General features: G+C 38.8%; 1 protein-coding gene across 4 annotated transcripts in view; it reads right to left on the reverse strand.

Annotated features, from left to right (window-relative positions):
- Positions 1-15,781: 15,781 nt before the first annotated feature.
- The window catches only part of LOC136829431 (mucin-5AC-like), a 231,233-nt gene continuing 220,263 nt past the window's right edge, over positions 15,782-26,751 (reverse strand). For all 4 annotated transcript variants that reach the window (XM_067088049.1, XM_067088048.1, XM_067088046.1 and 1 more), the window contains 2 exons: positions 18,306-22,021; positions 15,782-16,011 (listed from right to left, as the gene is read on the reverse strand). In XM_067088049.1, coding sequence (XP_066944150.1) covers positions 15,812-16,011; positions 18,306-22,020 — 3,915 coding nt within the window. In that variant the 5' untranslated portion in view covers position 22,021 and the 3' untranslated portion in view covers positions 15,782-15,811. The remainder of the gene's footprint in view (positions 16,012-18,305; positions 22,022-26,751) is intronic.

Genomic DNA, 26,751 nt, shown 5'->3' on the forward strand with positions numbered 1-26,751 from the left:
TGAGTTAGAGGTTGTACTTTGTGTTTAGCTTTCACTAAAAGTAGGTCAATATCTCTCCATAAACTAAGAGTGGCATCAGAAAACAAGTCCAATCACAAGAGAGGACCATAAGTTCTTAGATGGAGGGTGCTAGAACACTAAAGGTCATGAAAAAAACTCCTGTGCTTCCAATCCTCCTCAGGTCATACTGTAAAACTCCAACAGAAAATGAGCTTCTAACTCTTCTCCAGAGCCAAGGATGTGGGAGAGTTGGCGCCAGACAACCGGAAGCTGGTGCCAGGTGTACTGAGCTGGTGCCAGGCTGTAGGTGGGGCCAGCAGAGCTGGTTGTCAGCTAAATAATTGGTTGGCAGCGGGTGGGTGCTCCTAGAAGCTCGGGGTAGAGTTGGCACCCGGCTGTAGCTGGCGCCAGGTGAGGAAAAACAACTTGGGCTCACGGAAGCTCCTGGGAGCCCGGAGCACAATCCCTGGCTGCCAAAACCATCCTCTCTTCCATTAAGTTCTTGAGAGAGAGAGAGAGAGAGAGAGAGAGAACGGATTCAGGTCACAGAAGGGTCTTCGTTCTTGGTTAAAAATTCCCAGGGCTGACGGATGCTCCTGGGAGCCCGGAGCACAATCCCCCGGCCGCCAAAACCATCCTCTCTTCAATTAACTTCTTGAGAGAGAGAGAGAGAGAGAGAGAGAGAGAGAGAGAGAGAGAGAGAACGGATTCAGGTCACAGAAGGGTCTTCGTTCTTGGTTAAAAATTCCCAGGGCTGATGGATGCTCCTGGGAGCCCGGAGCACAATCCCCGGCTGCCAAAACCATCCTCTCTTCCATTAAGTTCTTGAGAGAGAGAGAGACAATGGATTCAGGTCACAGAAGGGTCTTCGTTCTCGGTTAAAAATTCCCAGGGCTGACGGATGCTCCTGGGAGCCCAGAGCACAATCCCCGGCTGCCACAACCATCCTCTCTTCCATTAAGTTCTTAGAGAGAGAGAGAGAGAGAGAGAGAGAGAGAGAGAGAGAGAGAGAGAGAGAGAGAGAGAGAGAGAACGGATTCAGGTCACAGAAGGGTCTTCATTCTCAGTTAAAAATTCCCAGGAGAAACGAGCAACCCGCGTTACTGAGTCAGACATAGCTTGATACCCCCGTCTGCATCTCTCAAATGTCTTAGTAGCACTTCTGAAAAAACATCTCCTTCCTGATAAACACCTGGACAGCCCAAAGCCTGTCCATGCAAGAGCATACCACCTTGATAGTGTCTCTGAAAGTAAGATTGTTCAAGAAGTTAATTGTCCGAGAAGTTAAAAAAGATGGGAGGATTCCAAGAGAGTACGCCAATCAATTGCAGCAAGACGGGAACCATAAATTACAATTCAGCACGGAGTTCCTCATTGGACGGGTTGGTATCGTTCTCGGCTAGCACTCTGCTGGGCCCATGTTCGATTCTCCGACCAGCCAATGAAGAATTAGAGAAATTTATTTCTGGTGATAGAAAGCAATTTCTCGTTGTAATGTGGTTCAGATTCCACAATAAGCTGCAGGTCCCACTGCTAGGCAACCAATGGGTTCTTAGTCATGTAAAATAAATTCAATCCTTCGGGCCAGCCCTAGGAGAGCTATTAATCAGCTCAGTGGTCTGGTTAAACTAAGGTATACTTAACTTAATTCAGAACGGGGCTACAAGGGATGTAACCTTCTGATGAGTCTGAAAAGGCCAGCTTTTCCTTGACCATCTTGAATGGTGGAAGAGCATAGAGTCCAAGCTAGCATGAACTTGCAGAATGGGGTACGCTAGGGACTGTGGTCTAGTCTAAATGAATACCGTAGTCTAGGAGAGAGCGAGGGTCGAGAAGGGCTGAAGCCTTATGCGAAAGGCTTTCAGCTTTATAGCATAGTGTGAAGGTTCTGTTCTCCCAGGGGCACATCATGGAAATTCCCAGATCCCTGAGAGGGCGCCCTCGACTAGAACAAGGAGTGAGAAGCAGTCTTAGACTAGTCTCATGAGAAAGGACTTCCTTTGAAAGTTTAAATTCGGACAGATACCACCGAAGGTCCGACTGAAAATTCCAGTCTAGGGGAAAAAACAGCAGAGTCTTGCTATGATTCCTTGCCCCTGTGCGGGGCGAAGACTCAATAGATGGCTTGCCAAAGCCTAACAACTCCCGAGCTGGCTGACTCTGTCTTGTAAGACGGGTCTGTGATGTGTTTGGAGTCTGTATGTGGACAAGAAAAAATTAAGCACCCTATATAACATGGAACTTTGTACAAACGGCCCAGAGACTGTACGGTAGGGCTGTTCGGGTAGACTCTGCAACCGAGCATCGAACAACATAGTGCAGGCTCATGGATAACTAAGTGGACTAGTTGTCGACCCTGCCGAAACTTGACAGCCACGGAGACATGGCCATCAGGGCGGGATTGACTTCTTATGCGATAACATCCAGCGTGGACTTGATGACACATTGTACTGACTGAAAACATATGCAGAACTGTACTTGGCCAAAACCAACATCTGACATGCTCACGGGTTGATGATGAGATCGAGGGCTGCCCGCGCCCTCGATCTCATCATCAACCCGCGGCAGGAACAGAGCGTCATGGAGTCGTGGGGCATGATCCAGGATCTCCTCACCCTCCCTGACACCGACAGCAACGGCAGGCAGTCCAAGATCAGCCTGTCGAGGGAGATTCTCCTCCGCCAGCTCCTCCCAGAGGTCCGGACTCAGGTCCTCGAGCCCTACGCCATGCCACTCGAGGTCTTGATTAGAAGGGCGCAGCAGCTGACCAACTCCGCAAGGGCAGCAAAGCAGGCATCAGTGCCCGCACACCCCATCAGTTCCATTCAACAGGAGGAGGGCACAGAGGAGGAGATAAGCGTTGTCATAAGAAGGCGGCCACCGTATCATCACAAGAGGAACCCACCGGGCCCTTGCTACCACCACCAGCTGACGGCAAGGATGCCCGGAACTGCCAACCCCCGTGCTTTGGGAGCTCGCCGGGTGAGTCCGTTAATGACGCTGGTGATTTGCCAATGAAAGTCAGCACACCCGAATGCTGGTTACAGCGCCGTAATGAGTCCGCTAGGGGCGTTGGTAGTTCCTGGAGCCAAGACTAAGTTGCCATGTGAGTCCACTAATGGCTCCAGGAACCACTCCGGGGTCACCACTTTAAGAGGTGCGAAAGAAACGAGCTGGATAAAGTTACTGCTGATTTATTGAGGACACAGGTGGTTTATATAGCGGCGGACTGACGTCACGTCGAGGAATACAATGAGAGCCAGGGTGACCTGAGGTCAATAACATTTGACAATAAATACAATGAATAAATACACTCTGAGTTACAAAATTGGACAATAATGAAGTTGAATACATTCTGATACCTGAGTAAAAGAAACATATAACGTACAAGTTGGTAACAGGTAAATATCTACATAAATCAGTTTAAATGATTGGGTATGGCTGATCCTGCGTGACCCGTTATCCTAGGAGTGGCAAAGAAAATGGGTTGTCATCACAGAAAACCCGCTTAGCGGGGACTTTACAAATATTTTTTTACATTTAAACTGATTTATGTAAATATTTACCTGTTACGAACTTGTACGTTATATGTTTCTTTTGCTCAGGTATCAGAATGTATTCAACTTCATTATTGTCCATTTTTGTAACTCAGAGTGTATTTATTCATTGTATTTATTGTCAAATGTTACTGACCTCAGGTCACCCTGGCTCTCATTGTATTCCTCGGCGTGCCATCAGTCCGCCGCTATATAAACCGCCTGTGTCCTCAATTAATCAGCAGTAACTTTATCCTGCTCGTTTCTTTCGCACCTCTTAAAGTATATGTTTCTTTTGCTCAGGTATCAGAATGTATTCAACTTCATTATTGTCCACTTTTGTAACTCAGAGTGTATTTATTCATTGTATTTATTGTCAAATGTTATTGGCCTCAGGTCATCCTGGCTCTCATTGTATTCCTCGGCGTGACGTCAGTCCGTCGCTATATAAACCACCTGTGTCCTCAATAAATCAGCAGTAACTTTATCCTGCTCGTTTCTTTCGCACCTCTTAAATACTTTCCACATTTTCTCGTCCCAGTCATTACATTCAGCACAAATTTTCTCCCTACTACACTCCTGCCCCACACTGTGCAATTACTGCAAACTGTATGTGAACCATAGCAAGACTTAGTCAATCTGGTTTTACAACCTTTGCTGCAGTAGCGAAAACTAGAGGAACTAGAATCAGACATAAGTAAAAAACTAGAATTCTGTTCCTAAAAGCTAATAAGCTGATCAAAGCTTGAAGGCTACTCAAAATAAAGCAGTAATACTTCACCAAAATCCAGTAAATACAACCAAAAACCATGAAAAAAGTTGCAGCTGCCAACCCGTTGTTTAGTCAAGAGCCAGCAGAAACAAATTGAGCTTGTCTGCTAGGTAGTTTCCAGTGTTCTCTGATAGTGGGCGGGGTTAGTCACCTACACAAAACAATTGAAACGCTACTGCAATTTTTAAAAAAGGCTGCCGCACGTGTCACAAACTATAGCTATGTACAAGTAATTACTTGGTAAGTTACTGTATATGAAAATATAAATTTTCTTAAAATTTATTTGGATACCTACCTACTGTTAAAGTTAGCTTACATTTCCGTGCCAATATTTAAATTAAAGATAGGATGGCTGCCCAGATGCTTGTCTAGTTCACCTGTTCTCCACCAGGTGTGTTTCGAATGCTTTAGCTTTTGTCAGAATTCTCCTTGACAGCCCGCTAAGTTGTGGGGAGGCTGGGTGGGGTCTACTTTAACTATAGGAAGTATCCAAATAATAAATTTCATTATGAAAATTTATATTATTCGGGATGAAATTTACCTACTGTTGAAGTTAGCTGATTCACACAAAGAAGAGGGCAGTGGGTAGTGCAGCTAGACATAAATCTGCTCAGCCAATCAAGCTACAGGTTTCTTGCATGAAACCCAAACCATTCCTACCTCATCTGGAATCCTTTCTGGATCTTACTACCACCAAAAGTTGGATTCCATTCAAGGAGCAAGGCTCTCATACGTGTGCAGCGAAGAGCAGCCAGAATGAAACAGAAGTGGCATGCGGGGACCTGGGGACCCCTGTACCTGGGTCCAAAAGCCCTATAAAATGAGTCGCTACAAAAAAAAAAATACTTTTATCATATAAAGGTATGTTCCTATACAAAATATGTACCTTCAAGCTCCCCAAAATATTAAAACCCGGGATTTAAAACAGGGAGCCTACAGGATTGCTCTTTCTTCGGTTCAGGAAAAGACTATCTGCTACTAGTAGAGAACTAAGGGCTTTACTGTTTTCAAACATGATTCTGCATACTTAAGGTAGTGAGCAGGCAAAAGCAAATTGCATTTCTACTGTGCTGCATTACAGTCAACGCCCACTATTTGCAGACTCAGTGATTCGAGAAATTTTTCTGCGGAATCTATCTATAAATTATTCGCGGGAAACTTGGCCGTTCGCAGATTTTTCTGTGGGACATATCTGTGAATTATTCGCGGGAAACTCGCTATTCACGGATTTGTTCATTTTTTCATAGAGCAATATTCTGTATTTTCATATTATTTGCTGTAACAACATTAAATAATACACAGTAATGGTACAGTAATATTAAATAAGATTAAACAATACGAATATACACTGGATACCTGTAATAAAAATACATAACAATAATAAGATATAATACGGGTAATCACCGGTGATGAATGTTGATCATAGATGATGATGATGAATTAGCTGTGCAGCCTGATGAATGATGATGAAGATATGACTGCACAGCAAAGTATAGGAGTCACATCTCCTCTGAGGGTGGTGCTTCGTCAGGGGTTTCGGGAGGCACCACCTTGTTGAGGTAATTGAACATATTCACAAAGGTGTTACGATAGGGCTTCATCAGTTCATTAAGGTCATTGGAAAAATTTTGGGATCTTTCCTCAAAATTATCCCATGCCTCTAACATTGTCTGCAGCTGCCTGACTTCCTTATGAATTTTGTATAGACCAAGAAATTCTTCAAAACCCTGGTCCGCTGGTGGGACAGACTGACTGATTATGAAATTTAAGTCTTGAAGACCAAGTGCCAGAAATTGGTGGGATAGAGAGTACACGAACAAAGGTGGCGAGTTTTTCTCCAGCAAGGGGCTTTCCAAGCATTCTACCCTCTTCACATTTCTTCCTGATGAAGGCAACAGCGCTTAATGTCATGCCATAATGGGCTGCTATTTCTTTATGACTTCTGCCCTCTCTTAACATAACAATCATGTCTACCTTCTCCTCGAGTGTCATGATCTTCCTCTGGCGCTTAGGCTCTTGGCCAGAAGCCTTAGAAGATGCAGGGCATTTAGGAGGCATCTTAGGGCACGATTCAAAAAGATACGCGAATCCGCATCGATACGTACGTGCACGACACTCAAGCTCTAGAGGCATACACAGTGGACTTAGATGCTGGGTCATTACAGTGTACATATGTACATACACAGTGTTGTGCATAACAACATTGATATTCTGCATATACTGTCCACTTTATAGACAGTATTTTGTTGTGCTGTAAGATGATTTTGAAATATCGAAGTATTTCAGGATGATACGTAGTACTGTACATAGAGCATGTCTAAAATATGTACATAGTTTGTAGAATGAGGGGACTACGTTGCTAGGGTGTCTGATACAGAGTATTTTCATTTTACTATACAGTATGTTTTCGTGACAAACTTTTGCAGAAGTGATAGTATCAACCAAAATTACTGATCTACAAATGCAAGAAAATCCAAAGAAGATGGCGTGTAATAGTGCTCCTGTTGATTCAAGTATCTGTAGCAATTTTATTTTGTAGTTTGGTTTACCTGTTAATCATAGAAATTTGGCTAACTGGACTAACAGCAGGCTTATATGGATACCTCTATCTGTCACAAAGCATAAATGAAATATTCATTCAATTCTTGTACTAGCAACCCATCTGCTACTCTTGAAGATTTGAAATAGACATATGTGTTAGGCAGATTACTTGCAATGGACAAAAGGTATTTAATACATGAAAATAAGAGTTAAAGCAAAATTTTATTAAAACTATTAACATGTTTGAACTAGGCCTATTATTTGTTGCAAGGGGTTAGGGAGGAGGGTAAAATTTTATAGTATAGTTTTTATTGCATGTGAATATACCTGCTGTTTTACTTTTTTTTAATGGCAAAGCTAGTGAAAATGAAAGTCAACACACGAGACTGTCACACAGCGTACTCTACGCTTTACTAAAGGGTGTTTGCTGCATCTCGTCAACCCCTGGCTGAATCGACTTATTAACCTTTTACTTTACTACAATTCCTGCTATCTTTCTTCAACCTAGCTGTCCAGCACCTCTACATGTTGCTTCTTAGTGACACTGTAGGGTTTTCTTCCAATTCTACCTTTAGACCCTTGTATTTCATTTTCTTTACTTAACAGATCTCTATTTTACTGCTAGACCACTCCAACTCCCTTTTTTCACTGTCTTAAGCAGTGAATTGCCAAAAGTGCCCCAGCGCTTGGCTTGGCAACCTAAAGTTCATAAATCTGTCAATCGAAGTATGAAACAGAAAAAGAAGGGGCAAGGAAAATGGTACTAGAATGTTTTTTGTGCATCATATGAATAGGCCTACTGTTTCTTATGGTGGAGAACTGTTATTTCAAGCAATAATTGCATTTCAAACTTGAAAATATAATTTTCCTGTGTTTTAATGGGTGCCTTGGGTAATCCTACCATTTAGGGGTCCAAATTCACTGCATTACATAAAGTCAAGATCAGCACACATATTTATCAAATATTTATTGAATCATGGAAAACAATGAAAAAAATGAGCAGTTTATTTGCTTAAAGAAGCAAAGACTGTAAAAAACAAAGGGAATAAAGGGGGAAAGTAAATAAACAAAAACATGTCCTAGGGGATACAGACCCACAGAATTTGAGAAAATCCTAAGTCAGTCTCTGCTTCTGTTGTAAGCAGATAAACTGCTAATTTTTTCAGGGTTATAATAAAGTGGCTGCTGAAGAGCAAGCGCCCGTGCCAGGTTCCTTCCTGGTTCCTAAGTGCTCACTCCACAAACACAATTGCGGGCACACTACACTATTTGTGTGAAGTGCAGAGCTTTATTCCCTTTGTTTTTTACAATCTTGGCTTCTGTAAGCAGATAAACTGCTCAATTTTTAGCAAACATACTTCTGTTTGCAGATCTGTTGAAAGAATAAATTGAAAATAGGAAAGAAAACTTAAACAAACAGACACAAGGGACCATGCCTTGAACACCTCTGCCATTCATATCATTAGCAAATAAGTAGTTATAGAGACTGTAGACCACACCCTTACATTCTACAATTTGGGGGATCACAGAGGGAAAGTGGGGTTTTTGGGTAGGGAAAACCACAAAATTAATAAAATATGGGGTTTGAGTTAACCTAACCTAACCTAGGGGGACCTAGTCCTTACCTGGCTAGGAAGATTTTGCCTCCTTGGAACCCACCTAACCTAACCTATGATGCCTGGTCCTTGGTAAAAGTTCGTTTCCAGTCCAAACTCCAATTCCACATGAGGGCTAGTACTAAACAGTGATTCATCTAAACTTTTGCCATGTTTAGTATTAGCCCCTAGGGGGTCAAATGTATTTTGCCATCAATACTACCCCTGGGGGATCAAATCTCTCTTCAAATTTCACCAAGTGCATTTTGCAAAACTGAAACTTAGAAAAAAAATCCTCAATCATTCACATGTATTTTATTTTTCCCTGTGATAAATAATTGGTTTGCGAGAATTATATAAAGATTATTTTTTTTATTTCTTTATGAAGATTCGAGGGATATAAAAAAATCGAGTAAGGATGTTTGGACCGGAAACGAACATTATCCCTCACCTACCCTAAAGTAGTTGGCGATGTCCTTACCTAGCCGGGGAAAGGGGTGAAGGTGAAGACCCCCCCCAATTTAATGTAACTTAGGATGCTGGGTCCTCGCCTACATCCAGACCCCCTACCTACAATGTGACCTATGAGGTTGCATTCTTTCCTAGCTGATGGAAGACTTTGGCCTGCCCCCCCCTTTACCTAACCTAGGATTCTGGGTTTTCACCTAGCCCTAAGCCCTCCAGGTAACCTAACCTAAGGCACCAGGTTTTTACCCTAGTGCATGATATTACTTTGAAATATTCCATAAACTTACCTTAAAATGAATCAACTATCAGTAGGATTTGTGTCAATCTTCTGTAGAACACTTCATAGCCTAGCCTTCGTGGAAATGTCAAGACAATCCACCACTGTTTGGAGGTCCTAATACTTGCTTAACCAGTGGTTTAAAACAAAAATTAACTAACATGGCGGAAGGGGAGAACCTTTCAAGAAGTTACCTTTGAAATCACTAACCGAGAAATTACGCCATTGTCGTTTCTTCATCTTTGCAAGTTTCACTAAGGAACAAAAATACCGTAGGCATACTGCAAGGTTCTTCCCTATAATTTAAGGAAGAAACTAATTTTGCACGCTTGAAGGAATTAGATAAAATAACGTTCTCGAAGTTGGATTAATGACTTTGTGGGGGTCAATTTGGCATGGAATTTGGTGATGCAGATAAAATAATCCAGGGAGCAGGAACAACTGCAGCAAAGTTCAAGGAGCAGGAACAAATGCAGCAGAGGGGGCCAGCGACATGACTGTGCACTGAAGCTGTCATTTTCAAGCAACGCCTGATTTCTGAAATCTTAAAAAATTTGCGAAACTTGTAACAGAACAACTAACCATATTTCAGCACTTTCTCGCTCACCCACAGCTCCGGGTGAAAATAACAGATGTTCAAAATCCTCGAAGAAACAAAATCAGGATGGAATCTTCAGTACCTCTGTGCTAACATAGACAAACACCTTTGACAAAATTCAAGTAGGCAACAACATTCGTCAGAAAAAATGTCAATATCAGTAATTTTGTGACTTTCGCATATATATATATATATATATATATATATATATATATATATATATATATATATATATATATATATATATATATATATATATATATATTAAAGCATTACTCAAGGTTGGATTTTTTTTGTTGCGATCTTTAATTTTCAACATGCTAAGAGAATACACACACACACACACACACATACATTATATATATATATATATATATATATATATATATATATATATATATATATATATAAAACAAAAAAACAAAATTATCATAAAGAAATGGTAGTAGTCAGAAAGCTTCCTTCCCGTGTCACGAATCAAAGGCAGGGTACCAACCTAAATGTAAATATCAATATTACCGGTATACTTTTACTCTCCTCAAACGCCTCTGACTTAAGGGAAATATATTAGCTTGACCATTGCCCTGTCATTATGAAGAAAGTTGTTAGAGTAGTTATAAAAAATCTTATGAAATAACTGGCAGAGATCCCCCAAAGGAAAATGTGCAATGGTTGGCAGCTTCTGATCTTGACAGAGATAATTTTAGACACTGCCGAATGTAAACGTTCCATGCGAAGCTCTACACTGCTCAGATTTTTATCGTAGTCAACACTCCACTGACTTCAGTAGTTATTTACGTCGGATAGCTGAATCGCTAGAGCTGGCAGCTGTTGCCTCTGTACCCATATACATAAAGAAAATAAAAAGGCGTGGGGCATCAGATGTGATTGGAATATTTACGTAAAGGAGTACCGCTATCAGGCGATTTTTCGTCACAATTTATAGAAAATCAATGGAAGAGTAATTGATTGTTATGTTTGTCAGATAATGTGCATGGCGAGATTCAATTATCAAAAGCCAATTGCTGTCACAAAGACAAATGCATGAAATATATATAAAAATCGGGCAGCAGCCAAACTGAGAGCTGGATACTCGAAATTCTTTTGGAACGAAGTAGGCCTATGTTGAAGTGTAGGGATAGTCAGAACTCGAATGTAAATGGAACGAAAGGCAAGGAGGTTTGAAATACCTTTAGTGACAGCTATAAAGCGCTGTGCGATGAATGTCAAAGCGACAAAAGTATTCTGCACATTCGGGCGATTTGGGGAGATGGGGGGTGAACATTCAGAGCGGGGGTAAATTTTGTGATGTCATCAGAGACCCCATTCAGTAGCCAGGCATATAGAATGCTTTAGACCTTGATTAAAATTTTCACATTTTCTGTAAGATCTTAAAAAGAAAACAACTGCCACTGTTATAGTAAACACAAGAAAATTCCACATTTCACAGAGCTCAAGTCCATGTTGTACCTGTATTCTTGTAGTAGGGTAGCCTATTATCCAAAATAAACCTTATGGTAATTACATTTTTAGGACTGCTAAATTGAGGACTAGAAAGTAATGTTAGTTTATGCTGTGTCTCGAGGGAGAGGGTCAAGTTCAAAATTAATAAAAACAAATTACTAGGAGCTCTTGGTGGCTAATATGAAACTGGAACCGACCAACGTAGAAAGTGAATATGATATAGGTAGTCCCCGGTTTTACGACGGTGGTTCCGTTCCGATGCTGCGTCATAAGCCAAAAAATTGTTGTAACCTGAAATATCGTTGAAAATTGTAAGAAAACCTTACTTTTAATCCTCTGGGTGTCTTCAAAACGACGTAACCTGCATTTTTATTGAGTTAAAAAAAAAACTCTAAATTTTGACCATTTTGCCGTTTTGGAGCCATATTTCTTCCATCGGATCCGCATTGTAACCCCAGAACGTGCATTATAACCCTGGAAATAATTTTTTAGGAAAATATTTGAAGAGCGTCATAAGCCAAGCATGTCGTAACCCAGGGACTGCCTGTATTATGAAACTCGTTTTATGCGTATTTTTTCTTGAGTTTTTGCCAAATTGAATCGAATTGATTTCCATGATGAAACGAGAATCGCATAAAACCCAAAAAACGCTTACTGATAATGTAACGGTTATAATTTATATTTATTCGTGTTGTTCAGTATAAAAAAAAAATAAAATTTGTCATTTAAAACTGGTACATGTGTTTTACCGGCACTAAAAATCTGATTATACAATTTTCACAAAGCATTTCATCAAGTTCACTTAGGTTAGGTTAACTATGCATTCTTGATATCATTTTAGACAATTTTATCCCTTGTTCAATATATATATATATATATATATATATATATATATATATATATATATATAAGCAACAAGTTATGCGATTTTTATCTGGCTTTCATGTAAACCAGGCTAAAGAAATATATATTTATAATATATATACTGTATATCTATACAAAATATATATATATATATATATATATATATATATATATATATATATATATATATATATATATATATATATATATATATTAGCTATCATGACATCCCTATCAAGGTTGACGTAGCCAGCAATTTATTCTTAAGAACCTTATGGATTGGCTCTCCGGATTTCCTGGAAAAGGAAATTGAACTAATCTGTAAGCAGATGTCGTCTCTAAAGTACCTTGACCATACAACTGAAAAAGCTATCCACAAAACAAACACTATTTTCTACCGTCCCCCCTCATAACAAGACCAGAGAGATGCCCAACAACAAAATAAAAATCACACACCTGGACAGGATTAAGACGTTGACACAGACACTTGGAAACTCGAACCCTTTTATTTTTACTTACCCAAATCTCTGATTAACGTCCAACAAAAGCCAGCCCCCAAAGACACAGGAGTTTACGAAATCCCTTGCCTCGATTGTGACCAATCTTATATCGGCTTTACAGGCAAATCGGCCCCCCAGCCCCCCACCCCCGAGAAAAACACAGCATAAATGTTCCGTTAGGTACGGAAAACAGAGCCCAGCTATTTTTAACCACATAAATTACCATAATCACAGAATAAACTGGAATATGTCTCGTATAATTTATAGCAGCAATAGTTCTTCATTGGAGGGGTTGGTATCGTTCTCGGCTAAGCACTCTGCTGGGCCCACGTTTGATTTTCCGACCAGCCAATGAAGATTTTGAGAAATTTATTTGTGGTGATAGAAATTCATTTCTCGTTATAATGTGGTTCGGATTCCACAATAAGGTGTAGGTTCCGTTGCTAGGTAACCAATTGGTTCTTAGCCACGTAAAATAAATCTAATCCTTCGAGCCAGCCCTAGGAGAGCTGTTAATCAGCTCAGTGGTCTGGTTAAACTAAGGTATACTTATAGCAGCAATTGTCGGTTCACAAGCCAGATGGTGGAATCAGCTTTGATTAAACAAAGAAACACCCTGAATCTTTCAAGAGGTGCGTGGGATTCAGATATTATAGATAAAATCGTCCTCCAACCAGCGATTAATAAGATTAAAGAGAAATTGTCAACTGGGGTGATATAATGGCTGACCTATGGACCTTCTATTATAAATCCTGCTTTTCTGTAACTTTTTCTCATTCATTATTTGCTTGAGGAAAGAGACAGTTTGGTCTTTGAAATATAGCCTTTATTTTCCACATTTGGCGTTTTTATGGGCTTTATATTTTAATATATATATATATATATATATATATATATATATATATATATATATATATATATATATATATATATATATATATATATATATATATATATATATATATATAATTCTTTAGTCCCCGTTTTTACATGAAAGCCAGAAAAATCGCAAAACTTGTTGCTTATAACCGCCATTAAGATCTAAAACGGGGAATTCCGTTTTCATGAATGGACAGAGTCCAGAGGTGCACACCAGGCTTCCTAATATCCGTTGAGCTTTGGACTTCTCCATCTGCTATTTTTCTTTATCTTAATTTGCATTCTTTTATAGAGGAATCATCTAACAGGCCATTCATGAGGGAGAAGTATATATTAACAGGCTCCGTAGTGGGGTATTGTTGTCAGTGGACCTTATACGGTGCACTGCAGACTTTACTTAGGGTTCCTTGCAGCGTCCCTTCTGCCCTTAGCTGTACTCGCTTTCATTAATTTTACTGTACCTCCGTTCATATTCTTTCTTCCATCTTACTTTCCACCCTCTCCTAACAATTGTTTCATAGTGCAATTGCGAGGGTTTCCCTCCTGTTACACCTTTAAAACCTTTTTACTCTTAATTTCCCTTTCAGCGGAGAATGGCGTCATAGGTTCCAGCGCTTGGCCTTTGCCTTAAACTTTATATTCCATTCCAGTCCATATACTAACATGCGTTAAGTTTGTGAGGGAAGGTCAAATTAAAGGTCTTGGATAAAAGCATGAGAGTAAACACTTTATTTACAAGGCACTGTACAGATATGTGATTATTGGCACAGCCCATAGATAATTCGACACAGGGCACAACAGTAAGGAAAACTTGTCATGATTACAAAGTGAGAAGCAATACTTCATCTTACTGTAACAGAAAAACGATAATTTTTCTCACAACCAGCCAATAAAAATGGCTCCTAAGATTTTTTTTTTTTTGGTTATATTCAGCAGGTCTCTGATGAATAATGATAAATTTTACAAATACAAAGAAAAGAAAGTGATGAAAAGTAATATTTACTTGAGTTACAACGATAAACGAGACAACGATTCATTTAGGCAATAGCAAGAGATATTCTCTTGCCTTTTCCCAAACGTGAACGGAAATATATATGAGACATTATTAAGGTAATAACTTTCATTTCCTACTGTACTAGTTTATATGCTTTTTGTGCTCGAACATACAACATAAAAATTGAGAACATTTCAGTCACTTAACATACATAACTCACTTTACACTTGTTTGGCAACATGTTTCCCTCGAAAAAGAAACACTTGGGTATTGGATTTTACCAAAACTCATACATAAAACTTGAGTTATATTTTGATATATTTTTCTCCTGAATTGTGCCATTATATATATATATATATATATATATATATATATATATATATATATATATATATATATATATATATATATATATATTCATACACTCATGCACATGCATACACACATGCAATATATATATATATATATATATATATATATATATATATATATATATATATATATATATATATATATATATATATATATATATATATATATATATATATATATATATATATATATATATATATATATATATATATGCTTATCCCTAAAGAAAAATGTGTTGTCTTAACACAAAAAAAGCTTCATTAAATTTTTAATGAATACGGGAAGGAATCACTGAAAAAGAAACAGATACAACATATGTACAACGCACGATTCATTAAATAAGGTCATAATAGAACTGCTATCTACAAGTATCATGAATAAAAAAAAAAGGAGGAAATGACGTATAAGTGTCTATATCACAAGTTCAGTGCCCCTAATACATCACGCCATGTCCCGAGGGGGACCGGTGAAGCGTCACATACATTTTTTGCTGTTTATTTAGATGTGTTTCCTTTTCATTACGGCGAGAGAGTAAAGGGTTGGAACCCAAAACGTAACGATGAAGGATTACAAAAAACTAAATCCTTTTTTGTTCTTTTGCAGAAGAGTTCAGTCGGTATGAATGATCTGTGAAATGATGAGAAAATAACTAGACTACTATTTTTGCTTTTTCTCAGAGCATTGATGTGACTCATAGCTCTCCACTAATAGATACGGAAGTCCAGTCTGATTTCTTTTCTTGAGGAATTCTGAAAAATCACTACAAATCACTCGTTGAGTAAATGATGAGTTCATGGCGGTCCTTTGATTCCTCTCTATCATGTTGCTCGATGAACACTAGGTTGAGTGAGGTATGGGGGGAGATGAGGTAATGGGGGATGATGGCGATGATACGACGATGACGTCAGGGTAAACAAAAGATTCTGGGCAACACTGGCACTCTTTCAGAATCTAGTTCCTGTTCCTGCGCCTGTTGAAGAAGGAGAATCTGCGCCTACCCCCGGCGTCTTGACCTGCCTCTTCCTCTGCTGCTGCCGGTGCCTCTTCCTCTGCTTGCGCGGCAGCCTCTCCTTCGGCGGGTGTTGCTGCTGGGTCGGCTGCTGCCTCGTCCGCGGCCACTTCGGCCTCACCTTCTGCAGGCTGTTCCTCTGCTGAATTACGGAATGATTGTTAGTATTCACAGAAAATGGACTGGGGCGCGGGGGTATGATAACTTGCTTCTGTGTTTGGTCACGTCACTTGTACTATGAAATCATTTGATAAGGGTTAAAGCTTCCAAATATTGTTTCTAGCTCCACAGAGTCAAATCACTGGTCGCTAATACTGTAAAGGGCATCGAAAATAACACAATCGGGAATTAAGAAAGTTCATTGTTACAAAGTTACGTAATAGGTTACTATATTTTTTTATATGAGTCCATACTTAAGTCTTTTTTTATTATTATTACTTCAGAGTGTTACGAATGAAAATTTATCACAACCAAAACGATAAACATTTTTCAAAGAATGATTTCTCATGAAACTGATAATATTCTACCCTTATTTTTCAGAAAAGGTCATACTCAAACAAGGTAACTTTGATTACCGGGGACACAAGAATGAAGCTTTCGACTTATTTTTAGAGTGACTAATGCTAACGTGGGTAAAGGCAATTGAAGAACTTGAAATGATTTCCGGTAGTTCAAGTCACATTCGAACTGGAAGTGAAACCGATTCGAAATGATGGCGTCTGGTATGAAGAAGGAAAAAGGAGTCACAAGAGCAATTGGTTGAAGAAAAGAATAAACAGTGTTGGTCTGGAAGTCCACCCGGTAAGATGGCAGGAGAAACTGACGACAGAAACTACAAGTTAAATGGTATGGTAGGATAAGAAGGCAAGTTTTTTTTCCAAAATCAGTCGTATTATTTGGTAAATGACAAATGATTTTAGGATCTCCAAGAAGAAACATCTGATGGAAGTCCACTGAATCTTTAAGCATTCATTGGGTTCAGATGATGCTAATGTTTTGTAATGAAGAGATTGGAGTGATATGTGACACTTCGTATGTAAAACATATAAGTGAAGGAACGGAAACTACAGAAGACAGTATCATATGATATTATACTTGAAGAAGTTTAAAAGGGAATGAAACGGAAAAGTGAGTAAGAGTTTACGCAAGTTCAGAGAACTGGAAACCAATAAATAATTAGAACTATAAGAAAAGAAAAGTTTGCAGAGCATTTCTTCGTAGCCTAAAATCATTCCCTCTACTGTCACGCTTCGGAATTGCTTTGCTCTATTTGTTGTTATCAATGGCATTTTCCAGCTTTCAAGGTTTCTTAGCTGGTGCACACCCTTTAGTTAGACAGACTTGTTAAGCCCATGTGATAAATCTCCTTCAGGATTCACTCAACCGTTAAACAGTTGCAATTTTTCTTCACTTCACTCGCTCCAAATATGAGCTATAAATATTGCTTTTGTAATCGACATTTTGATCATACTTATGTTTAATACTTATGCTAAAAATACCTGTACGCCAACTAGATTTTCAAACCCCTTGCACTGAATTTGAGAAATAATAAAATATATTTACATTTTAGTCGCATTCATGTATCTCTAAGCAATAGTTAATTCTGAAAATTTTTACCCAACACACACACACACCCACTCATATATATTATATATATATATATATATATATATATATATATATATATATATATATATATATATATATATATATATATATATATATATATATGCAGAAGTGTTCTCTGATTTTTAAATACCTGTACTACTCGAGAAACTTAAAAGGAAAGGAAGGTGTTTTAGCGAAATACTTACGAAAAGTGAAAATGGAAAAATACTGTGAATGTCAGCAAATTCTTGAATGCTTTAAACATGAAAATTGTCTAAAAGAAACCAGATTGGTAGGAGTATTTACGAGACTTTTAACGGTTGTGTGAGCATTAAATGAAAAGCGGTATTATAAGATTGAGGTCAAAGATAGTCCGGAGAGGAGAAACAAAGCCTTCTTTTGAAAAGAACCAGGTACTGTCAGTCCAAGGACATCATTAGGACTGTTACGTTTCGTATCAAGAATCAAGATTTCTGCAGTTTGTCCGGCTGGTAGAGTCGAAGTTGCTTGCTGAGGAAGTCATCTTGTCCAGGATTATAAACCTTGAGAAATATTTGCTGTCATAATTTCTTATTGGTCTTTGAAGTTCTTCTGGGTGCTTCAACCTCTCGTCCAGTATTCCAGTTAAGAAAAAAAGTCTTTTTAGGAAGAATTAACATGTCTTAAACTATATAGCAAAATCTGTGAAAAGGTATTTCTAAAAGAACTAAATTCTTGTATTACAAATAAAAATGAGCTAATGATCTATAGCTAAGCAAAGATGTATAGAACTTATTACAGTTTTGTAGATTCTTGGATTTGGAAACAGTTACTTAACCAAATGCTTACCTATCGCTGCAGTATCGTCACTTTGAATATTTTCTTCAGCTGGGACTTCTCCTTCTGTTGCAGATGGGTCTTCAGCAGGTTCACTTCCAGGACGGGGCTTCCTACGTCTAAACAAGTTAGAAAGTCCTGCACGACGTGGTGGTGATGCAGGTGTTGCAGCTGCTTTTGTGGGCTTTTGTGTTGGAGTAGGCTTTGATGGGGTGCGATTTCGGAACCGTAGGCGCGTACCAACTGGTCCTCGGGCAGGTGGCTGTGGACTACCGCTTTCATTGTCTGACACACTTTCTTCAGGAGATGGAACATCAGCCTCCTGATCTGCAGGGTTTTCAACAATCTGTTCCTCTAAGCCCTGGGTATCAGCTTGAGTTTCCTCTGCAGGAGCACTTTCTTCCTCAGCTACTGTTTTCTCTGTAGCAGCAGCACCCCGAAGTCTGGGATTGAGGCGATTACCTAGTCGGGTAGCTAAGGGTCTTGTCAGACGGCTCCTACCAGGAGAAGGTGGAGACGTCCTTTGTGCTGAAGCCTTTTCTTCATCAGCAGGATTAGCATTTACTTCCTGATTATCACTTTCAGATGTCTGCTGTTGTGGTTTTCTAGCACCAATAGGACCACGAGCACCAAATCGATGTATTGCTGGCTTAGGTCTTCCTCTTATTTTTGTGTCAGCTGCAGTAGCTGGTGACGAGGAAACAGCAGACTCTGTACTGATCTCAACTTCGCCCTCTACCTCCCCAATGACTTTTTCCTCGACCAGATGTTCTTCAGCAACATCTACAGTTGGTTCAGTGCTAACTTCATCGGCAGTTGTACTTCCCTTGTTTCTAAATCTATTTCTGAAGAGGCCAGGTCTAGTGTTTACCCTGTTATTTGGTTTTGGTCTGGGAGTTTCTGGCCGAGCTGCTTTAGGAGTTTCAGCTTCAGTTGTTGGGGATGATGGCCGTTTAGCACCTAAACTAGGTCTGGTAAATCGGGACACTGCTCCTACAGGCCTTCTTGGGGATGATTCAGTTGTTCCAGCTTCACCAACAAGAGAATTTTCAGAATTGGACTCGCCAGCATTAGAGGGGGCCGAGTTACTTCTGAATCTATTTGATCCAAAGCGATTGCTTTTAAAACGACTGCCATGTGAAGTTTCGGATTCTGCGTTAGGTTCTTCACTACCTTCTGTGGTAGATAATCTAGAATTCTCTCTCCTTGACCCAAATCGAGAAGCTCCACGATTTCTAGGACGGAAATTACCACGTGACCTAATAGCTTCAGTAGTGGTAGGTGGTGGAGTTGTGGTGGTTGTAGTGGTAGTAGTAGTTGTGGTGGTACTAGTAGTAGTAGTAGTAGTAGTGGAAGTAGTAGGCTCTTCTGTGCTAGGTTCTGGTTCAGGCTCAGGCTCAGCTGCTGGTTCCGAGTCTGTTAAAGATCCTGGGATTTCTGTTCCTATTTCTGGCAAGTATGATGGACTTTCTGTTGCAGTATCTTCATAGTCATAGATGAGCTCTTCATAATTAACAGGAATCTCAGTGTCATAATCAAATGCTTGTGGAATTTGTGTTGTGGCATCTCCCATCTCCTCAGGGTCAGCTACACGAGAAAGAGCATAAAGGTTGGCAGCACCGATTTCAGCTTCTGAGATTGTGGATGTAGGAATGATTTCAGTTGTTAATTCTTCTTGGGCTAATAAATCTGACACTGTTGTAGTGCTAGGTTCAGTAACATCTATACTTAACTTTCTACCTCCTCGGCTTGATTGCCTTCCATGAGGAGAATGAGCTCCAGTTACTTCTGGAATTAAAGGAATCTGATCTTGTTCATTGAGCCCAACTTGTGATGTTTCTTCGAAAAGAGGCTCACGTTCACGTGAATGAGATGGAGTGGGAGTGGTTGTGCTGCGAGGTGGGAAACGTGTCTGAGCTGGTAACTTTTCTTCTTCAACAGTTACACCAAGAACAGTATTATCTTCAATGTTTTCCTCTTCTCTTGATCGGAATCCACCCCTGGTCCTTGATGACAACCGAGCAGAGTGAGATGTAGTACCCCTGGACCTTCCAAATGTAGACCTCACTGGCTCTTCAATAACATTAATTTCTTGGTCATTAACAACAGGCCGGCGGCTTTGAGATCTGCTATTACTTCTGGAACTACCTCGGAATGAACGTTGTGTGGTTGTAGTGGCTTCTGTTGTAGTAGTTGGAGGAGGAGTGGTTGTTGTAGTAGTAGTGGTAGTTGTAGTAGTGGTTGTTGTACTAGTAGTATCATCAGCAGGTACTGTAAGAGGGTCTGCATCACCAGGGACCTCCCCTTCATAATCATATTGAGGATATTCATCATCATAGTAGTATATATATTCATACTCATACAGCTGCCCATTGACTTCCTTAATTTCAATCTTGCTTCTTACTTTCTGCTCCGTTTCAGAAGGGAACAAAAGTTTGTCATCTGTGTTGAATCCCTTACCAAAACCTAAATCAGCTTCATCAAAATGTTTGCCATACAAGTCATTTACAGGTGGGTTCTGGGAGTCTTTTGGAGCATTAGCACCCAAAATCTCAATGTTTGATCCTTGTCCTTCTGAATCAATGATTGACTCTGTAGCATTAGAAAAGACTTCAGCAAGAGTATCATTATTTGCTAAGCTAGTTTCATTGTGCTGTGATACTTCTTTGAATGGAGCAGTTTCTAGGACTGGAATGTTCAGGTGTTCTTCTGTGGCATTTAAAGATAGGTCACTTATTAGTGCATCATCAGCAAAATAATCTGCTTCTAAAAAGGATTCAGTAGCTTGCTCTGCAACAGGTTCTGTTTCAAGGTAACGTAATTCTGGTGACAGTTCAGAATGAGCAATTTGCTCTACTGCAGCAGTCTCATTTTCAGGTCCAATATGGCTGTGTTCAAATTCCAAGTGATGCTTAACGTGCATACTTTCCCCTTCCACTTCTTGCATGGGAAGGCTTGTTACTACTGATATCAAGGTTTCTAGTTCAGGTTCCAAAGCAGTGGCATTCTTGAAAGGTGATGGAGTCACAACTGGTATTTCAAATTCCTGAGGTAGCTGGGTAGTTACATCTCCATCAGTCAGATCTAAATACTCAAGTATATCCTCAGTCACTGGTTCCCCAATTTCAACTGGTATGACTTCATCAGGAGTGATCAAAATGTCATCTAGAGAAGTAATATCCAGGTCAGAAAGAGGTTCATCTCCAGAAGCTGCATTTTGTTCAGTCTTATTCACCAAGTCAGTGCTACCCTGGCCATTTTCTAATCCTACATGAATGACTTCTCCATCTTCAACAGTTATTACTCCATCTTCAACAGTTATTACAGATTCCTCAGATCTCTGGGGGGATGCCTGGAATGCTACAAATTCTTCCCCAGGGATTGGTTCGGTTAGGACTTCAGGCTCAGGCTTTTTCTCCTGTGCAGGCGTAGGGGTTGTTAAAGGTACCGTTTCCTCTGTCACGGTTTCCTTCTCTTCGTTGTCTTCGTGCTGTGGACGCACTCCAAACCGCACAGTAGGCCTTCGTGGGGGAAGGCGAACTCTGCCACGTGCTGCTGTTGTTGACTTTTCTTCAGGAATGGGAGTGGTCGGGGCAACACCTCCCTCGGTTGTCAAACGGTTGGGAGAGTTATTCAGTCGGCCGCGGGAACCAAACAGGAAGCGACGTCGGTCGCTCTGTGCGTGTGTGCTGATGACAGCTAATGCCATCAGCACAAGCAAGTTCATCCTGAGGAGAAAAACAAGGAAGTATTAGGAACAATGCCCAATTATTCATACCAACTGAAAAATTTATAAAAAAAAATTATTAGAAATTATTCAGACTTCAAGGAGTAAATGAAAATAAATTTCATGTATCTTTTTCCAGGAATGAACTTTTACTTCTTTAAATAATCTGAGTTATTTAACAGCGTCTTTTACGATCAGTACTTAGTGTTAATTTAAAGCCTATTATTTAGTTCCAGCAAAATAAAGCGAAAAACTTCAAAATAAAAATTATAGAAAAATTGGCCCTTTCTCTGTTGAGTTAAGCGATCTTAATCAGTATACTCTTGATCACTGATGAGTTACACGGGGTGCGAATAAGTAAGAGCAACACTCTTTCATATTTGAATTATTATTATTATTATTCAGAAGATGAACCCTATTCATATGGAACAAGCCCACAGGGGCCACTGACTTGAAATTCATGCTTCCAAAGAATATGGTGTTCATTAGGAAGAAGTAAGAGGAGGCAAAGGGAAATGTAGAAAGAAGAGATCTCGCTCATTAAAAAATAAAAAATAAACTATTAAATTAATAAACAGATAAAGATGTATTAAAATGCAAGGAGAATAGTATTAGGGTAGTGAAGCATTGCATCTTCGCTTGAACTTTTGAACTTCCAATTGCACGACATCCTCAGGGAGACTGTTCCACAGTCCAAAGGTGTGAGGAATTAAGGACCTCTGGAGCTGAGAAGTTCTATAGCGAAGCACATTTACTGCATACTGGTGCTGCTGTGCAGAAAATCTGGTTGCTCTAGGCAAGAAAAGGGGATCTGGAATCAATTGTGAATGTGAAGATATCTGTTAAAATACCACATATGAAAACGTGACAAACAAGAGACCATCCGTCGATGGTCCAAGTCATAACTGCTACTATTAGGAAACAGAAACCTACCACCACGAACCACTATCTAAAAAAAAAAACAAGAGATAAATATCTGGAGAACAGTACACTAGTAGAGGAACGACAAATGACTGAATTATGTAATTGGAACGCTCTCTTATTACTCAACAAGTCTGAATGATAAAACGTCGATGAAGTCAGCAGCTGAATTCAAGAAATTCCGAGTAATTTTTCTTTTACAAAAGGATCTAAAATTTATACAGACTTTCTATTTAAACTTTCAAGTCATATTCTCTGGATTGAAACTGGCTTTCTTCGGTTAAGTCATTTCACCAAAACGTGGTATTTGAGCAACGCGGACTAGACCACGGCTCACAGAAGTGGCTGTTGTAACAAGTTACATTTATTCATTATGCAAATACTGGTGGAGTAAGCAGAGAGAGAGAGAGAGAGAGAGAGAGAGAGAGAGAGAGAGAGAGAGAGAGAGAGAGAGAGAGAGAGAGCCTCATTGTCACACAAAAAAATAATTGATTTAAACTCCTAGGCATAAAAATAAAGAACATACCGTTGGTGTCCAATTATAATAAAGCAATGAAACAACAAAAGCAATTCTTTGTTTTTTTCTCTCATATCTCATATGTCAGTTTTCAGCTTCAAAATATGTTTCCGTTTTGATTTACAACACTTGTTGAAAACTTACTACGCATGACCAAAGAAAATTAACCATATGAACAGTAGAGAACCATGTCACAGATTCATTCAAAATCCATTTATTCGATCTTCGATGCCAAAACAAAGCCTAATATGCGATGAAAACCGAAGTATAAGAATTCAAAAGAAAAACAAAAGAATCCAAGTTGAAAATCCGACCACAGGACGAGTGAAAGGAATGCCGAACGTAAGAATTAGAACCTGTTTTTAAACTCCGTAGTTTGAGCCTGGTGCCGCGTGGAAGATTTACCGTCAAAGGCTTGTACAGCGTTTAGCAAGAATTCGCCTGTAAACCCGGACGTTCAGAATAAGATACATCATGATCATCAATATTATTATCAATATCATTTGTAACTTATAAACATTTTTTCATCCTTTAATAGACCGCTTTGCTATATTTATGTACGGTGCAGACAATATTTAAATCTAAAATGTGTGAACTTAGTATGTCAAGACAGTATTACTGAAAATGTGGGAGCGACACTAAAGACTTTGGAAAAATCTCAGAACGCGAGCAAATGTATTCAGATTAAAAGTGTTTTCGTTTAACTCTACCTCTGTCTATCTACCCTCACTCATATATATATTATATATATATATATATATATATATATATATATATATATATATATATATATATATATATATATATATATATATATACATATGTATGTACGTATATATACGTATATGCATATGTATATATAGAGCATAATCGGCTTTGTACTATCCTTATGCTAGTTTTTGGATTCCAATTTGTTATTGTTCTACCAAAGACTTTTAAAAGTAAATTGACGTACCTATTTTTCAGAAAAAAAAAAACGATGAAGTTCATTTCTGAGGCATAAGGCAGAAAGAGAGAAGGGGATATTAAAAAAAAATGAGAGAAATCCACCATTAAAAGGAATTGCGAGTAACGCTCATATATTTTTGACATGTGTTGGAGTAAAAGTAGAAGCAAAACATTTTTTTTTTTTTTTTTTTTTTTTTGCGTTTTAAGGTCCATTTATGGTCAAAGTAATGGTGGTCGTTAATGGCACCTGAGAAATATGATACTGGCGCAAAAGCCAGCGAAGAATATCAAGGATCGAAAACTTAAAAACAAAAAAAAAAGTTGATCTCATCTGCGGAGAAAACTTTGTAGTTGTGTGCAAAATAGTTCAACAGTCTTCAGAACAAGTTCGAATTGCATTTAAAATTCCCTCACTTTCCATATTTCCAAACTTTTTCCAAAAAAATAAAGCATACCTTCATCTGATATTTTCTTATAAGCTGAAGCTTCAGTTTTATCTACAATGACAGCAGAATTGGACTGAATGTAAGAAGCGGCGCTCCTTTAAGGCTGCTATCCAAAAATACATTCTTTCTGTAACGTCAGTCAGTGCTTCTTTTGGCTCTTTTTGTACATTCAACTGCAATCTTTCTCGCTTCAAATCAGAAAGATGTTTTCATTCATAACAGACCACCTGTTAAGACTGTAAGACCATTAAGTTTTAATACCTTTTAACTTGAGGAAAGTGTTTTAATAACGACTCGTTTTCCTAATCAACGTTAGAAGGTATTAGATAAGGTGTCTAAAATGCGGGCCGCCACAAGGCTTGATCCGGCCATTAGCAACATGAAATGTAACACTATTTCTCTTCGGTTTTCCATAATAATAAAATAAGGTATCACAGTGAACCAATGGTAGGGTTTTAGTTATAAGCGCATCCAAATATTAAACTGATAGGTCAGTGTTACTTGATAAGAGCAATACATACGCCAACTGTTCTGACCAGGTCATCTTCGTCTTCTGTATAAGTTCTAAGAGCCAGTGCTTTCTCTAGAACAGATTTTCATTCATAGCTTCCGTAACCAAATCGGTTAGTTTGTTCCACGTAAGATAAGAATTAATATTGTATTAGTGTAATTGTATTGGTCATTTTGGGTTTCTTTGCTTAAGAAATGAAATACGTTTCATTGGGCTTAGAAAGTAATAGACCTATAGCCCTCTTATTCCGTTTCATGTAAAGAGTCTTTGAACACCACATGTATGTGTGTGTGTGTGTGTGTGTGTGTTTAGAGCCTGGGGTCGTTAGAATACTGGAACATGAAGAGATAACGAAACCGGTTACTGGGCATCATAGAAAGTGAAGCAAATTAATGATACAGATACAGGTATACGCTTTTACGTTTTGAGATGTCAAAAGTCAGCTGATTCTCCCGGAAGTAACAGAAGTAAAAGCTCTATAACAACTCTGTGAACTGACTTGATGTTTTAGCTCTGCAGTGCTCATAAGCTAGAGAACGACCTCATGAGTAAGCAAATGAAAATCCATTTCTGACATTCCAAAGGCTAAGAGCTGAAATAAGGCATCATGGTACGCATATTCACAACCAGAACCGACAGTCATCATGCGTAAGTCAAGTGTGGCAATGTAACTATTTACCTCCTCTGAATTTTTAATCTTCAATGTAACTATTCTCTGCCATTTTTTTTAAACATGAGGGGAGGAAAAGTAAACTTATATTACGACTTTTACTTTCAGTAGACACCTGACGGGGAGATTAGGTTCCCATTGGATCGCCAAGGAAGTGTCTGTTGGCGGATATTGCCCATTGAGAAGATTAAGACGCCAACCTTTGATATGAAAATGATATTTGACCCAAAACACACACACACACACACACACACACACACACACACACACACACACACACACACACACACACATATATATATATATATATATATATATATATATATATATATATACATATATATACAGTTTGTGTGTGTGTGCGCGCGCACCAGAAAATTCTTATAAACAATGTCTATAACAAACGTGATGAAAACCACAGGTCCATGAAAGGAAGAAGACTGAAGGCTTTTATATTTAAGTAAACTTTGCTTAATTCATCAAAAACATTGCTTCTCTTATAGAAGATTTTCCTTTTAAAATTGTATTGCAAAAATGCAAACCTATATTATCTCAATCTCTTTCGATTTAAACTTCTGAATACATTAATTAAGATAAATTAGACACATTAGAGTTCATATTTAAATAGTGACGTTCAAATTACTGAATGGCTTTTGATTACAGACATGTACATGTATACAAGTATAAATATATATATATATATATATATATATATATA

Source organism: Macrobrachium rosenbergii, chromosome 44 (genome assembly GCF_040412425.1).
Source record: "Macrobrachium rosenbergii isolate ZJJX-2024 chromosome 44, ASM4041242v1, whole genome shotgun sequence".
Taxonomy (NCBI): Eukaryota; Metazoa; Arthropoda; class Malacostraca; order Decapoda; family Palaemonidae; genus Macrobrachium; species Macrobrachium rosenbergii.